The sequence below is a fragment of the Helobdella robusta genome (assembly GCF_000326865.2).
Source record: "Helobdella robusta unplaced genomic scaffold HELROscaffold_42, whole genome shotgun sequence".
Classification (NCBI taxonomy): Eukaryota; Metazoa; Annelida; class Clitellata; order Rhynchobdellida; family Glossiphoniidae; genus Helobdella; species Helobdella robusta.
Window position 1 is genome coordinate 80125 of NW_008704981.1, and position 17141 is coordinate 97265.

The 17141-nt window shown below is 31.4% G+C and overlaps 2 protein-coding genes across 2 annotated transcripts; both read right to left on the reverse strand.

Moving 5' to 3' along the window:
- Positions 1 to 360: 360 nt before the first annotated feature.
- Positions 361 to 6115, reverse strand: HELRODRAFT_101835 (hypothetical protein). The gene is made up of 13 exons (XM_009025483.1): positions 5945 to 6115; positions 5017 to 5208; positions 4388 to 4613; positions 4251 to 4311; positions 3842 to 3955; positions 3306 to 3425; positions 2901 to 3020; positions 2566 to 2617; positions 2026 to 2153; positions 1476 to 1553; positions 1059 to 1204; positions 873 to 918; positions 361 to 497 (listed from the first exon to the last, which is right to left on the reverse strand). Exons 2-13 carry the CDS (start codon positions 5048 to 5050, stop codon positions 381 to 383), a joined length of 1242 nt encoding a protein of 413 aa, XP_009023731.1. The 5' UTR covers positions 5051 to 5208; positions 5945 to 6115; the 3' UTR covers positions 361 to 380.
- Positions 6116 to 7679: 1564 nt separating this feature from the next.
- On the reverse strand, positions 7680 to 7898 carry HELRODRAFT_84818 (hypothetical protein; the record flags this gene model as incomplete). Its single annotated transcript, XM_009025460.1, has 1 exon — positions 7680 to 7898. A coding segment is annotated over one exon (219 nt), but the record flags the coding sequence as incomplete, so codon positions are not given.
- Positions 7899 to 17141: the final 9243 nt, after the last annotated feature.

Here is a 17141-nt window from a genome sequence, read left to right on the forward strand (position 1 = left end):
CCCAATCATCATCATCATCATCATCGTCCTAATCATCCTCATCGTCGTCCTAATCATCATCACTATCATCATCATCGACATCCTTATCATCATCATCATCCTAATCATCATCCTAATCATCATCATCATCACTGTCCCAATTATCATCACTATCATCACCCTCCCAATCAGCACCATCACCATCGTCGTCGTCGTCTCAACCATCATCATCATCGTCATAATCATCATCATCATCATCATCACAATCATCATCATCATCATCATCATCATCACAATCATCATCATCACAATCATCATCATCACAATCATCATCATCAACACAATCATCACAATCATCATCATCGTCGTCGTCGTCTCAACCATCATCATCATCATCATGATCAGAGGTAGTTGCTCTCGAGTAAGGACCGATCGTTGGGCATCCTCTCAAGGACGCACCCGATGTAGCCGGCCACGTCCACAGGCGCCTCTTCGTACCTCATTATGAACGGTTCTCGCTGCAGTTCCAATCATTATCATTATTATTATTATTAATTTATTACTATTATTAATTTATTATTATTAATAATATTATTATTATTACTATTAATTTATTATTATTATTAATTTATTATTATTAGTAGTAGTAATTTATTATTATTATTATTATTATTATTTGAAATTTTTATTATTTGCCATTATTATTTATCATTATTACGAAATTATTATCTGCAGTAGTAGTAGTAGTAGTACTGGTAATAAGTAGTAGTAGTAGTAGTAGCAGTAGTAGTAGTAGTAGTAGTAGTAGTAGTAGAAGTAGTAGTAGTAGCAGTAGTAGTAGTAGCGGCAGTGGTAGTAATAGTAATAGTAATGAAAAATTGAGAGTTACTAACGATAAGCTGATTATACTTTGGACGCTGGCTGTAATCTTTTATCAGACTGATTGAAGGAAGGAGTGAAAGAAGAAGGTGAATGAATGAATAAATGAATAAATGAATAAATGAATGAATGAATGACACGCACACAATATCATGCCACACAAAATCTCACACAAACACACACACGCACCAACTACTAACCAAACGTTAACGAAAGAAATAAACGCTGGTGAAAATCTGGCATCATCCCCGCTAAGCTGTGGCGAGGGCTCGTCCAACACCCTGGACAGCTGCTCGAACAGGGTCCTCCAATTAGGGTACGGGTACACACCAGTTGATACCTCGTACTAGGTTGGAGTGTTTGTGTGTACTGGTGTATGTGTATTTGTATGTTTGCCTGTGTGCGTGTGTGTGCGCGTGTGTGCGTATGTACGTGCATGTGTGTGAGCGTGTGTGTGTGTGTGTGTGTGTGTGTGTGTGTGTGTGACATCACACACAAACATCATAGCCATGTATTATTGTATGTGTGTATTTGTATGTCTGCGTGTACGTATGTGTGTCATGGTAAACACGTCACCATCATCATCATAAACATCATCATCGTCACCAGTCACTGACCAATGTGATTCCGAGACTCCAGACATCGGAGCGTATGTCGTAGCCCTTGCTCGATCGAGTCGGGTCAATCCGCTCGGGCTGATGGTGGTGAGGATGAAATGAAGGGGGTGATGGTGATGGAGACGTAGAACGAATGGATGAATGGATGAATGAATGAATGAATGAATGAATGAATGAATGAATGAATGAATGAATGAATGAATGAACGAACAAACGAACGAACGAATGAATGAATAAATGAACGAATGAAAGAATTAACAAACGAACAAGTCATTGAATGAATGGAGAATCAGAAGGATGAAGATTGAAACGGACACAATGCGTGATAAACAACGACAGACAGACATAAATACAAACAAACACAAACACCCGGACAGACCAATCCCAGTCCTCTACAGACATCCACGCAGACATGCAAAAAGACATGCAGTCAGAAAAGATAGAGACACAAGCAAACAGACATACTTTACAGGCATTCACAAACACCCAGGCAAACAGAGAAATAAACTCAGACGACTAGACAAACACCTAGACAGACAGACAGACGTACCGCCATGTATGGTCGACAACCGGCATCTTGAGTTTTGGCGATTGAGTCGACAAGTTGGCCGCTAATACCAAAATCGCAAAGTTTGATTGCACCAGTGTGGTCGAGTAGTATGTTTGACGGTTTTATGTCTAGACGTGTAGGCGATGATGATGATGATGATGATGATGATGTCGGTGATGTCTAGACAAGACGGCGATGATTATAATGAGGACGACGTCTAGACGTGACGATAATGATCATGATGCTGGTCATTACGACGATGATGATAAATGATGATGAATGTTATGACGACGAATGTTATTTGAAAAAAATCGACCAGCCTTTTTTCTGATCAAATTACTCATTCATTCATTCATTCATTCATTCATTCATTCATTCATTCATTCATTCATTCATTCATTCATTCATTCATTCATTCATTCATTCATTCATTCATTCATTCATTCATTCATTCATTCATTCATTCATTCATTCATTCATTCATTCATTCATTCATTCATTCATTCATTCATTCAACCTATCATCCAATCACTCACCAACCTCTGTGGATGATTTTTAATTTTTCTTTCAGGTATATCAGAGCCTTGAGCATCTGGTGATGACGATGAAGATGATGATGATGATGAAGATAATAATGATAACAAAAATAAAAATCATAATAATAACAATAATAATAATGATGATGATGATGATGAGACGGAATGAGACGAAATATCGTGATCACATTCAAAATCACCACCACCATCATCATCATCACCACCACCACCATCCTCATCATCATCACCACCATCCTCACCATCACCACCACCACCATCCTCACCATCACCACCACCACCATCATCACCACCACCATCATCATCATCATCATCACTAACGGCCACAGTTAACTTCCCAAGGACAGCTTCCGGTATCATCTCCTGTAGGGTGAAGTGGACGAACTTGTAGAACTTGTCCAAAGATATTGACATTAACTCCATGCAGATCCAGCAATCACCCTGATTGGTTGGTTGGTTGGATGGTTGATTGGTTGGCTGGTTGGTTGGTTGGATGGTTGGTTGGATGGTTGAGTGGTTGGTTGGTTGGTTGATTGAGTGGTTAGTTGATTGAGTGGTTGGTTGGTTGGCTAGCTAGTCGATTGATTGGTTGGCTGATTGATTGAATGATTGATTGGTTGATTTATTGGTTGGTTGGCTGATTAATTGGTTGATAGATTGATTGGTTGGTTGATTGATTGCTTGATTCCTTCATTCGTTCACCCTCAACATAATCACCATCAAAACCTCTTTGAAAAGCGCCCCATAGAACTGGACAATGTATGGACAGTCGCTACTCTTCATAACAACATCGAGGTCCATCAGTAATTTCTTCTGCCCCTCATTATCGACAGTCGATCTGATTCTCTGTTTATGGTGTTACTGTTCTTTGCTACCTTCACCATCATCGTCATCATCACCATCATCATCACCGTCGTCGTCATCATCATCACCATCATCATCATCACTATCACCATCATCATCATTACAATAGCGAGTTAGCTCAGTCAGACCAAAGAAGCAGCGTATATCTCGTTTTGTGTGGTGCGGCGTGTGTGGTATGGATGTGTGACCGTGTGTGGTGTGGATGTGTGGTCGTGTGGATGTGTGGTGTGGATGTGTGGTGTAAACGTGTGACCGTGTGGTGTGTATGTGTGGTCGTATGGATGTGTGGTTGGTGTATTTAGGTAAACCATCATAAACACCACCACCACCACCACCACCACCACCACTACCACCACTACCACCACTACCACCACCACCACCACCACCATAACCATCACCTTCACAGCCATGACGATGTTGCTCTGTTTGTAGCGGACTTGATTGACGGTCCCGTACGCCCCACGTCCTATCTCCCCCTCGTCCACGAGGTCCTCCGCAGAAAAATCAAATTTCTACCAATCGCGCAATGGTGACGATGACGATGATAGTATTGATAATGATGACAGTACTGATGATAATGATGATGGTACTGATGATGATGATGATGATGAAGATGATGTTGGCGGTTATAGATTTCGATTCAGATTCATCATGATGATGATGATGATGATAAGATTAAGAGCAACAATACTGAAAGTAATAATGATGACAATGATAATATGGCAACAACAACGACAACAACAAAAACAACAACAACATTAACAACAACAACGACAACAGCAACAACAACAACAACAATAGACTAACTAGTTCTGGTGATATTTGCAACTTGCCAGCGCAGTCTAAACTATTAGATTGCAACCTCTGCCTGAAACAATGACAACATTAATAATAACAACAACAACAACAATAGCAATAATAATAATAATAATAATAATAATAACAGTTGAGTGGGCAGTCCCAGGTTTCTCAGAGTATTCAACGACCTTGAAGCGGTCATACTACCACCAATAGCACCATGCCTGGCAATACCATTATCATGTCTGTCATGATGTTGTTGACGTTGTTGTTGTTGATGTTGTTGTTGTAATTGTTGATGTTGTTGATGCATCTGTTGATGTTGTTGTTGATGTAGTGGTGGCAATTGTAGATTCAAGTTCCTACGTAGATCTACAAATTTTGAAAAAATGAAATTATTTATGAGTGTAAATAGTAATTATACTACATCAAACAACTGCACACACACACACACACACACGCACACACACACACACACACACACATACACATGCACATACACACATGTACACACACACACACATGTACACACACACACACATGTACACACACACACACACAAACAGCGCATGTGATTATGTAGGGATCTTCTTCATGGATATTGTATTTTTACTTTTGTCATGCCAATATCAAGCGCCACTATACTAGTATTAAACTTCCCTTTGATGATAATAATAATAATAAAAATAATAATAAACAATATTATAAACTAGTAATAATGACAATAAAATAATAAAAATATGAAAATTTTAAATGGATTTCATTTTTAATTAACCTTGCTGTTGATTGAGATTATTGGCTCTAGCCATAGTTAGAGATGTTAATTAAGTAATTAATTAATTATTAATATCACACAGAAATTGATACTATTATTGATATTATTATTTAAAACCTATATTTCTTTGTTTTTATTTCTATATAACTTTATTTCATTCAATTAGATAGTTTCTTCACTAGTAGGCAATTGCTAAAAAAAATCATAAAAAAATTTATTTTATGAATTAATATGGAATTTTCAAAATTATATTATGTGATTGTATTGTATTGTGATGTATTATTTGTGGTATTCTAAAAACACTCCATAAGTATGTCGATATTCTTAGTATTAATTTAGCAATATGTGGGTAGTAATTCTTTGCCTAATGTTACTGCAGTGTAAAACTGTAAAGTAATGAAATTTTTAATGTAACTGGTTTGTAATGTATGTTACGTTATAACATCTTACTTACAGAGTTTGCTCAACAAATCATTACTCGGTAACCTAGTGTAATGTGTAATATGTCTTGTATATTAACTTAGTGTAATGTGTAATATGTATTGTAATGTAATCTCTATCTAGTGTAATGTGTAATATGTATTGTATATTAACCTAGTGTAATGTGTAATATGTATTGTAATGTAATCTCTATCTAGTGTAATGTGTAATATGTATTGTAATGTGATGTTGTATTTAACCTTCATTTAATTAAAATTTAAATTAACTTAACTAACTAACAACTAACAGTAACAGTAATGCTGATTTACTTTTACATTTTAATTTAAATTAATATTAAAAGATTAGTATTTTGTCAACTTTTATTTTATTAACAATTATTAATATATTAACCTCTGTCTTGTTTTTAATTAAATTTTTAACCAAATAAAATAAAAAAGATTAAATTAAAAAAGATTAAAAAATTAAATTAAATTAAAAAAACCCTGACATGTAAAATAAGAAACTCAAATGAATAAAAATATTCGTCCACAATAATATAGAATGAATAAATATACAAATATTTTATTTAAATAAATGAAATTAACTATTTTTTGACATTTAATTATTAAATTGGAAAAATTCTTGAAAAAAAACAAGCAAAAAATAATAAGGAAGTTATGGAAGGGGAAATGTTTGAAATATTTTGCATACTATAGACTTGGCTCTTTTTACCAATGGTTTTTTCACTGCATTCTTAGCTTAAAAAATGATTTTCTCAGTCATATTTCTGGCAAAAAGTACATTTTTATAATAATAAATATTATTTTCCGTTCATATTCACGTATATTAATCATTTATATCTCGTAAATTGTGCTTTTGGATGTTTTTGTGTGATTTCGTCGAAGAAAATTTGATTTTTTGAGGTGGTTTTATTAATCTGAGACTTGAAAAATGATATTTTTTAGTTATATTTTCTAGGAAATATTTTTATTTTCGAAAAATTCGATTTTTGATAAAAAAAAATATATTTATATTATTCATTTAGGTTTCAGGAAATTGCGTTTTTCAAAGTGTTACCAGCTTCAGAATGTTTTTACTCTCCGAAAATAATCTAAATATACATTTTTTTTATATTCGTTTCACCTTAAGCACACACTGACACGGATGCGTAATTAGAAAACCAGAGAAAAATGCATCATAAACTCAAAACCGCAATGAATACCGACATAAAAGCTAGCTATATTAGAAAGTACATGCCGCAGGACGTAACCATTTTGTAAGAACGTTTCATATTTTGTAACAAAATTTCAACAAAATTGTTACATCCTTAATCATCTTCGTCATCTCCACCACATCTGTCAGCATCATTTTACTCACCACTCTATTACCAAAAGATGTTCTTTAGCCATCAATTGACGAAATATTATCATTCAGTCATAGACAAAAGAGGTCACAGTCATTTCTATTTAATTGAAAAACAATAATGTCCCATTTTATTCATTAATTTATCAATATATTTATTAATTTGTAAATTAATTATTTAGACAACAATTCGAAAAATAAAATTAATGATGGCTGGATTTCTTGTGCTCATTGTCAGCACCAACAAAATCAAATGAGTAGTGAGTCACTCCCGGCTGCCAGAGCTGTTTGGGTTTCTGTTAATGAGGAGAAAAAAATAATAAAAAAAAAAAATAATTGATGAAATTTAAATATAAAATACATAATTTCACAAATAAAACAATACGAATGTTAAATTTAAAAAAAAAATTGATTGACAAACTTATCCTCCTAACCAAATCCATGATATAGCCATCCTTTGGGCTGAGATGCTGTGCTAACATGGTAATTGTCACACCACCAACGAGCCATGCCAGCATGTAAGAACTGAATCAAATATCCATAGTAACTCACAGAGTAATTCAGTAAGTAAGTTATTCAATAACATATATTATATTAATTGTATATTTATTTATAAAATTATTTTGTCAATTTACTTATTATTTAAGTTAAGTATTGTTTTTTTGAAGAAAAAACGAAATAGAAAATAACCAACAAGCTATAACGTTTCTTAAGATCGGGACTCCACCTATCTTCTGACAAAATATCTGCATCAACATGCATCTGGCAAGAAAAAATTTAAACGTTATAAAAGATTCATGGTGATATTTATGTATTTTTGACATTTATAATTTACTTGAACTCAAGCAAATGAATGAAAACAAAAACTGAAAACAAACTGATCAGACCGGTTCTCCATAATTTCTTCGAACATGAGGAATGTCCCATATTTCATTTGGATCCCTAGCTTCTGAACATTTATGGGGAAGCATTGGATAATCTCCATATCCCATCCCATCATCCGGATATGGTTTATAGTCCTGTGGCACCAAATTATATTTTTTAGCAGCAGCTAAACGCTCTTTTTCAGTTTTTGGATAAGGGCCAGGTTTCCAATCTTTATTCCAATCTATTTTAAATCAATAATTGATAAAAGAATTAGAAGAAAAAATGAAAAAACAATTTTATTTTTTAAAATTTAAATTTTGAATTAAGCAAACAAAGTCAAATCATATCGACCAAAATTTGATGATCAAATGATCAACATCAAACAAAATAATCAAATCAATCAATTTATCAAATCATTTCTTCTCTAGGAATTGGAAAGTTAGAATCAAGGTCATGAATTGAATTTATTGGAACTTATTGAAGAAAATGATAAATCTACTAACAAGCCATTGATTTGACGAGCACGTAACTGATCGGAACATTGTTGGAGAGCAACTGAGCTTTATTTAACTTACCTAATCTACAGAAAACCCGATGAAGGGTCGCCATTTTTAAAATTCACTTTTAAAACCAATTAATAATGAAGCGTTGAACTGCAGACAAAATTAAATTTCAATTTTGAATTTTAATGGTTCAAATTAATGAAAAAATTACCAAAAATTCTTTTTTTTATAATAAATTAAACACAAAATATTAATTTATTAACAAATATACAGTTTTGGACTCAATTTGGCTGCTTTACTTTTATTTCGAATGTTTACATAACATAAAATTACTATAGCAATTATATTAGCTTTTTAATTTAATTTGTCATAATGTTTTAATATTTGATCAAATTTTATAACTTATCCGAGTAACAATTTTTTTTTTATAATTATGTCCAGGAGCTTGTTTAATATAGGGTTTTATTTGCTCGTTTTCAACCTTCAAACATTTCTAGTATGTTTTTTCTTTTTTACTAATATAATTTTTATATTAAATTAATAAATTATTAAAACAATTATTTTAAAAAACAAACCCATAAAAATTCACAGATGGCATCAACAGATGACCAGCCTGTTACCATTCGTATTGAAAATGATGAAGATGATGGTGGGAAGAATAATAAAAATAATACTGATGGTTTCACCACAAATAATAATAATAATATTACTACTACTACTAATAATAATACAAATCTTCATATGATTAAGAATCATGTTAATTTTGATGAGGATTATGGTGCTGGTGATCAGGCATTTATTCATAGATACTGCCCTGGCGTTCAAGGATTGTATGTTTAATTATTTTATTTTTATTATTCTTGTTATTGCAATTGTTGTTCTTGTTGTTCTTATTTTTTTTTAGCTGTCCCCTATTTGAGAAATGCTGTCTAGGAGGTTTGGCCTGCTGTCCTGATGCCAACATCTTCTATCCACAAAGCAACGATCGCTGGATCTATCTGTCAGTTTATTTTTTATTATTATTCTTTGTTATTGTTTATTGCAAATTGAAAGATTTCCCTGACTGCCTCAAAACAGGTTCGTGATCATATTGTTCCTAATTGGCGGCATTGGGATGTACTGTTGGTGGAAAACAAGCAATGTAAGCCACACTAATTTTAGTGCATGGACGGCCAATAACAGGATGGCCTCGACTCGAACGGTCTTACAGCCCAGAATTACGTGGAGAATGACGAATCATAATTTCTTTCCCAACCGGAGCTTATTGTGGAATTTTAATAGATCTAATAATAATAATAATAATAATAATAATAATAATGATAATAATAATAATATTAGCAGCAGTAATGTTGAGGATTTAGTTAATAACTTATTCAATGATGTTGATAGAAGGGATGTTGAAGGATTTTTCAATAATAATAATAATAATAATAATTTCGAAAATTTAGCTCGTAGTTTTTTTAATGATAATAATATTAATAACGTTTCTGATAATTTTATTAACAATAATAATAACAATACTGATAATAATAATAATCATAATCTCATTAATAATAATAATAATAATAGTAGTAATAATAACAATAATAATAACAATATTAATAGTAATAACAATAATAATAGTAATAATAATAACAATAGTGATAGTAATAATAATAACAATAATAATAGTAATAATAATAACTATATGTTTAGCAGTTATAATGTCGACAACAACAATAATATATTCCATGACATTAATAACAATTACGAATGTTCTCGTAGAATTTTGAGAAATAATAATAATAGTAATAATAATAACAGTAATAATAGTAATAATAATAATGTTAATAATAATAATAATAATAATAACGGCGACTGTTCAAGCGTACCTTTGCCTCCATCTTATTCTGAAGTTAGGGGATAGTTGGATGGGAAAATGTGAAATGACGAAGGAATGACTGGATGAATGAATGAATGGATGGACGAGTGAATTTATTAATGAATGGATGAGTGAATGAATGAATGAATAAATGAATGCCTAGATAATTGAGTCAATGAATGGATTTATAGGTGAATAAATGAATTAATTGAAATTTAATTTACGAATCCAGCTATTCTCGGGCTATAAAGCTACAACCAGAAGTATGGCCGATATTTCATTTCACTTTTTTTTTATTTAAATAATTAATTTTTATATTTTCATTCTATGAAATTAAAAGTTTTTGTCCAAAACCTATAAAAATTTAATTTTTTCGTTTTGACGATTCGGCAGTTGAACCATCGAGCGGCCAGTTCTCATTGGATGACGACAAAGATGTGGGCGGGGCACGAGATGAAGCCAACCAATGACAAGCCTTTGTCATGTGGGGGGAGAATTGTGATGGGGTGAAATTATTCTACTTGAAATGAACTGAGAGGAAAATTATGTTTGACTATGTAGTTGGATGTTTATTGTTTTATAATCATGAAACTTTTATTTTATATTATTTGTTATGTGGATTGCTTAACACCTCATTGTTTCATCCATTCGCTCAGTAATTTATTTATTCATTCGTTCATTTATTAATTCGGACGTTCATTCATTCATTCATTCATTCATTCATTCATTCGTTCGTTCACTCGTTTGTTTGTTTATTCATTATTTCATTTAATTTCTGATATTTCTTACTTGAGTATATACATATATATATATATATATATATATATATATATATATATATATATATATATATATATATTTACAATATTCTATTACCAACATTTACATATATATATATTTTTACAATATTCTATAAATTCTACCGAATGTTTGGCGTTAATTTGTTAATTTGTTAACGCCAAACATTCGGTAGAATTTATAGAATATTGTAAAAATTATGGTCTATTACCAACATATATATATATATATATATATATATATATATATATATATATATATATATATATATATATATATGTACATACATACATACATATATATATTATATTTTTCTTTCAATAAATCATACAATCAATCATTCATTTATCTATTTCAGTCAATCAGATAGACATCTGTACACTTTATTATCCGCTCATTTATTCATTCAAACACTCATTCAGCCAATCGGTCAGCTAGTCATTTATTCGTTAATTTATCTATTCAGTCATTCATTCATTCATCCATTCATTCATTCATTCGTTCGTTTGGTTCGTTCTTTCATCCATCTATCCGTTCATTCGTTTTTTGTTGTTGGTGTTTTTAAAAGGCAAACTTTCGAGTAGATTGCTGTACAATTTATTATATAAATATTTTTTCTCGGCTTTTCATTTTTTGTTGTTTTGATTTTGATTTCATTTTTTGATTTTATTTTTTGATTTCATTTTTTGATTTCATTTTTTGGTTTCATTTTTTGATTTCATTTTTTGGTTTCATTTTTTGATTTCATTTTTTGATTTCATTTTTTTGATTTTTAATGTCAATCCTTCTCGGTCCATCTGTCGTTGTAGTATTGATACGTTTTTCTCTGCTGTAATTGTACTACTCAGTGCTGTTTTAATATTTAGCCTTTAATTTAATTTGAAAATTTTCATCATAAATGTTGTTATTAATTTTGGCACTTTTGATGGTTGTTATACGAAGTGATGTGCTTATGTGTGTTGTGTGTGTGTTGTATGTGTGTGTATTGTTTGTGTGTTGAATTTAATTGAATTTTGAATTTATATAGCGCTAATTATAATTCCTTCTCATCAGCGCTCTCCTCCTTGAAATTGCTAATATTAATAGCTAAGGGATACCATGTTGAAAGCAAAGCCATCATCTAGGATCATGATCACTAGGAGTTGCCAAATAGGTATGTCTTTGGACGTTTTCAAAACTCTGCTAATGACAACCCAGATATACGTAGTTCAATAGGTAGGCTGTTTCAAAAAACAGACCCAGCATCTGCAAAATCTCTATCTGCTGTTTTCAGATTCAGATCTCTAACATACAGCGTGTTTGAATCAGCAGACCTTAGACGCCCATGTGATGGCATAGATGAAAATTTAATACATTTATCTTCCAAAAATTTCGGAGCCAAACCTTTCAAGCTCATATACCATTACACCCAACTTGGACATGATTCTTTGTCTAACACGCAGCCAATGCAACTCCTTTAGAATTGGTGATGCCGATCAAATTTTAATTTGCGGCATATCATTTTAGCAGCCTGGTTCTAAACTATCTGAAGTTTAGACAACAGTTTATCAACTATACCATATAAAAGACTGTTAAAATAATCCAATCTGGAGTTGACGAAAGCATGTACTAATAATCTCCTAGTACCTCTATCTACCAATTATGTGACCTGACGTAACTGACATAGTTGGAACATACATTTTTATGTATGTATGTACGTATGTATGTATGTACGTGTGTATGTATGTACGTACGTATGTATGTACGTATGTATGTATGTATGTATGTATGTATGTATGTATGTATGTATGTATGTATGTATGTATGTATGTATGTATAATCGGCCAAGCTGGATGCAAAACAACGTGCTGGAAATTATTGATTTTTAACAATGGTGGATATTTCTGTCAACATGTGTGCACGTATGTATGACTTGATGTATGTATGTATGTATGCATGTGTGTTTTTGTATGTATGTATGTGTGTGTGTGTATTTGTGTGTATCTTGTATGTGTAATTCTGGAGTGTTGCACAAATGTAAACCGTGATAGATTTTATGCTAGTAAGTTTGCATGGTTTTTTGTTTATATGAATGCAAATTTGTATGATTGTTTGTTTGTATGTATGTTTGTTTGTATGTATGTATGTTTGTTTGTTTGTATGTATGTATGTTTGTTTGTATGTATGTTTGTTTGTTTGTATGTATTTATGTATGCGTTTTGTATGTTTAAGTTTTATGTGGACATCTGACATTTGGCTGATCAAATTATGTTGATTTGTTGCGAGAGTGTATTTTTTCGTTTGTTTGCTAAGGCATTATTCTCTGGCATTATTCTCTGTCTGTCTGTTTGTATGTATGTATGTCTGTCTGTCTGTCTGTATATATGTGTGTGTATCTATGTATGTGTGGGTATGTATGTATTTATGTATGTGTTTATGCGTGTGTGTCTGCACGTATATGCGTGTGTGGCGTTTAAATCCTTGAAAAGAAATCTCTCCTTCAATTTTTTAACCAAAATGCCATAAGCATTCTAGATGATGAACTTTTAATGTTAAGAAACATTAACGAAAGAAGTGGAGTCCTAAATTAAATCTTCGGCTTTCAATGAAACATTACTCCAATTTTTTTTATTTATAACACAATTGAAAATAAGACATCTTTCTCTAAATATTTGCCCAAAAAAGTTCCGGTTTCAGTAGTAGAAGTAGTAGCGGCAAAAAGCGGCAGCAGCAGCAATAATAGTAGTAGTGTATGAAGTAGCAGTAGTAGTAGTAGTAGCAGACGAAGATAATCTTTGTAATTAATAGACTATATTGGAAAAAACATAAAGAATTACTCTAATGTATCTTTTTACATATATATATATATTTATTTATAGATATATATGTGCGTGTGCGTGAGCATATGTGTGGTGTGGTGTGTGTGGTGTGTGTGGTGTGTGTGTATAAGCACGTGTAGCACGTGTAGAAAAATTTCGTACACACGTTTCTCATCCGTTCTTAAAATTGTATTTGCATGCATCTACTGGTCTAGTGGTTTTTAAGTTTGTATATTGCATGCAAACAGTGGTTTGTGTCTGTATGTATGTGTGTGTGTGTGTGTGTGTGTGTGTGTTTTATGTGTATGTGTTTATGTATGTTTGAATTTGTATGTCTGTCTGTGCGTGTGTGGATATTTCTTTCATTTGAAAGCGCTTATTGTAATATAAACGACTTCGTTATTAATTATGATTTTGTTTCATAATATAAATTTTTCGGCAGATTTTGAGGACTCTGGTGAAGATATGTATGATTGTAAATTTGGCCTTTATGTCTATAACTCTAGATCATACCTAGATGGACACACACATACAAACATACACACCACACACACACACACACACAAAAACAAACAAACACATACCACACACAAACAAACACCGACACATACACTCACACACACAATATATAAATATTTATACATATATACACATATACATATATTTGTTATATATATATATGTGTTTGTGTGTGTGTGCGTACGTGTATGTGTGTTTGTGACCTACACATACACATATTAGTGTGTGTTATATATGCTGCTAGTCTATGTATGCTAAACACGTTGTTGTTGTGCTAGGCTAGATCGGGTGAAACCGTTCGTTGTAGGATGGAGCGTTGTTATTTTTATTATTAGTCTTTTTTATTATTAATTTTATTACGAATTTTTCTAGAAACTTTTTCTTTTTCGATGGATATTGTTGATAAAATAAAACCATTAATTTATTTATCGAATTAAGTACTAATATTAATAATAATAATTAACTAATTAATTAATTATATTAATTAACTATTTATGAATAATATTAATCTTAATTATATTGTCATTTAATTAAAATATTTCAATTAAATACAACACACTACTCAACTGGAATATATCAAATTCGGATAACGCGTTTAAAAAATCAATTAAAATGGTACGTTTAATAAATTTAATAAAAAAAAATAATAATAATAATAACATAATTATTATTTTTATTATATTACTATATTAGTTTTTTTACTAATATTTCGTTACTTTTTTAATATATATGCTTTGGTACAAAATTTTATTAATTTTTAACTTCATTTGATAAATTCTCGATCGGTCGGTCTGTTGAGTAGTTTAGCTTTAGATTTAGACTCTTCGAGAGTGGCCTGGCGGATCCAAATTCCACAAAGGGTATATCCCCCACCAAGCCATAAAAAGAAATTATTTAACCAAAAGTTGGAAATAAGGTCGTTAACCTTTAAATATTTTAAAAAATTTCCTCTCTCTGAAACGGGAATTAGCGGAAAAGAATTATCCCTCAAGAATCCGGAAAATTATCCATATCCAATCTTTTTCTCTATCTCACTCTTTTTTCCCTCTCTCTCTCTCTCTCTCTCTCTCTCTCTCTCTCTCTCTCTCTCTCTTTCTCTCTCTTATTTTCTGTTTTTGTTATAATTATCGCCATAAATTATTTATTATTATAACCGTTATTTGTTTTTATTATGTTGTCCTTGTGCTTCTCATTTCATTGTTATTATTACAATTACATTATTTTTATTCTCAATCATCATTACTATTGTTATTCATTTTTATTATTTTCATTGTTATTCCTTTTCATCAGTTAACTATTTACTCTTACAACAATAGCTTAAAATTTATCTAAAATCTCAGCTAATCTAATGCAAATGTGTGCAATTTGTTGCTAAATCCATCAGGTCTCTAAATGGAGTATTTATTGCCTTTTCTCAGTGCACTGCACATGATATAATAAAAATACAATTTTTATTATTTGTAGCAAGTGTAGTAGTAGTAGTTTAGTAGTTGTAGTAGTATTAGTAGTAGCAGTATTAGTAGTAGCAGTAGTATTAGTAGTATTAGTAGTAGTAGTAGTAGTTGTAGTTGTAGTAGAAGTAGTAGTCATGGCATTGTTGGTAGTAGTAGCCGTAGTATTAATAACTGACGTCAAGTGGTAATAATGTGGTAATGGCGCTAAATTTATTAGATAGAAAGAAAATTAAAAAAATGTTGGAAGACAGTCTTGTTGAAGATCATTTGAAAGTTGATAGAAGATTGACGGAAAGAACGAAAAACATCTTGGAGATACGAGAAACAACGAAAAATAAAATAAAATAGAGAGAGTGGGAAAGAAAGGGAGTGAGAAAGAAAGATTACAGATCGAAAGTAAGTTTTGAAAACATTTTAGAGATAAAAACAGAAGTAAGAACAATGATAGTATAAAGGGATAAGAGAAACAAGGAGGAAAGAGAGAAGAAGAAAGAGAAAGAGAGAAAGAGAGAGAGAAGCTAAACAAATAATGGTAGATAGAGAGAGAAGAGTGAACAACTAACTGAAAAAAGGAATCAAAAGAGAACGCATGAGTTATTTATTAAAGTGAATAAAGATAAAATAATGAGAAAGTGTGTGTGTGTGTATGTGTGTGTGAGAGAGAGAGAGAGAGAGAGAGAGAGAGAGAAAGAAACATTTAAGCTATTTGACTATTTAAATAAATAAATAAAAAGTAAAAGAATGGAGAGAGGAAGAGAGAGAGAGAGCCAGAGAGAGAGAGAGAGAGAGAGAGAGAGATGGAAACATTCGAAATATGACAAACAAAAATAAAATAAATAAAGAGAAGAATAGAAAAAGTGAAAGGGAAAGAGAGAGAGAAGGAAAAAATATTTATGACATTATTTAAAAAAAAATTAAGAAGGAAAACTTATTAGTATCCCTACAAAAGCACCATCCTAATTGCAAGCTAAATACTACATCCTGTTCCGAGTAGATTATGAAATTATGTCTAAATGTATTACTCCTACTACATCTACTACTTCTGCTACTACTACTACGACTACTACTACTACTACTACTACTACTACTAAGTAGTAGTAGTAGTAGTAGTAACAATAATAGTAATAATAGCGTTGTAGTAATAGTTGTAGCTGTAGTAATATTAGTAGTATAACAAGCTGTAGTAGTTGTAGCTGTATTAGTAATAACATTAGTAGTATAACAACCTGTAGTGGTAGTAGTAGCAGTAACATTAGTAGTAAAACAAGCTGTAGTAGTAGTAGTAGTAGCTGTATTATAGCAGTAATATTAGTAGTAAAACAAGCTGTAGTTGTTGTAGTTGTAGTAGTAGCAGCCGTAGTAGTAGCCATATTTGTAGTATAAGAAGCTGTAGTAGTAGCAGACGTTTTATTGTTATCTACAATAATATCCAATTAATTACAATTCCTCTGATATGACAGTTGCTAATCCGAGTAATATTTTTTATTATTGTATTATTATTATTGTTATCTATCATTATTATTATTTATTATTATTATTATTA

Coding starts and splice junctions, on each gene's coding strand:
- HELRODRAFT_101835 (XM_009025483.1), bottom strand. CDS start 5,050: ATGGCTAGAGCCAATAATCTCAATCAACAGCAAG. Junction 2,618..2,900: donor TTGGGAAGTTAACTGTGGCC/GTTAGTGATGAT, acceptor CGTCATCACCAG/ATGCTCAAGGCTCTGATATA. Junction 1,205..1,475: donor GGAGTCTCGGAATCACATTG/GTCAGTGACTGG, acceptor ACTCCAACCTAG/TACGAGGTATCAACTGGTGT.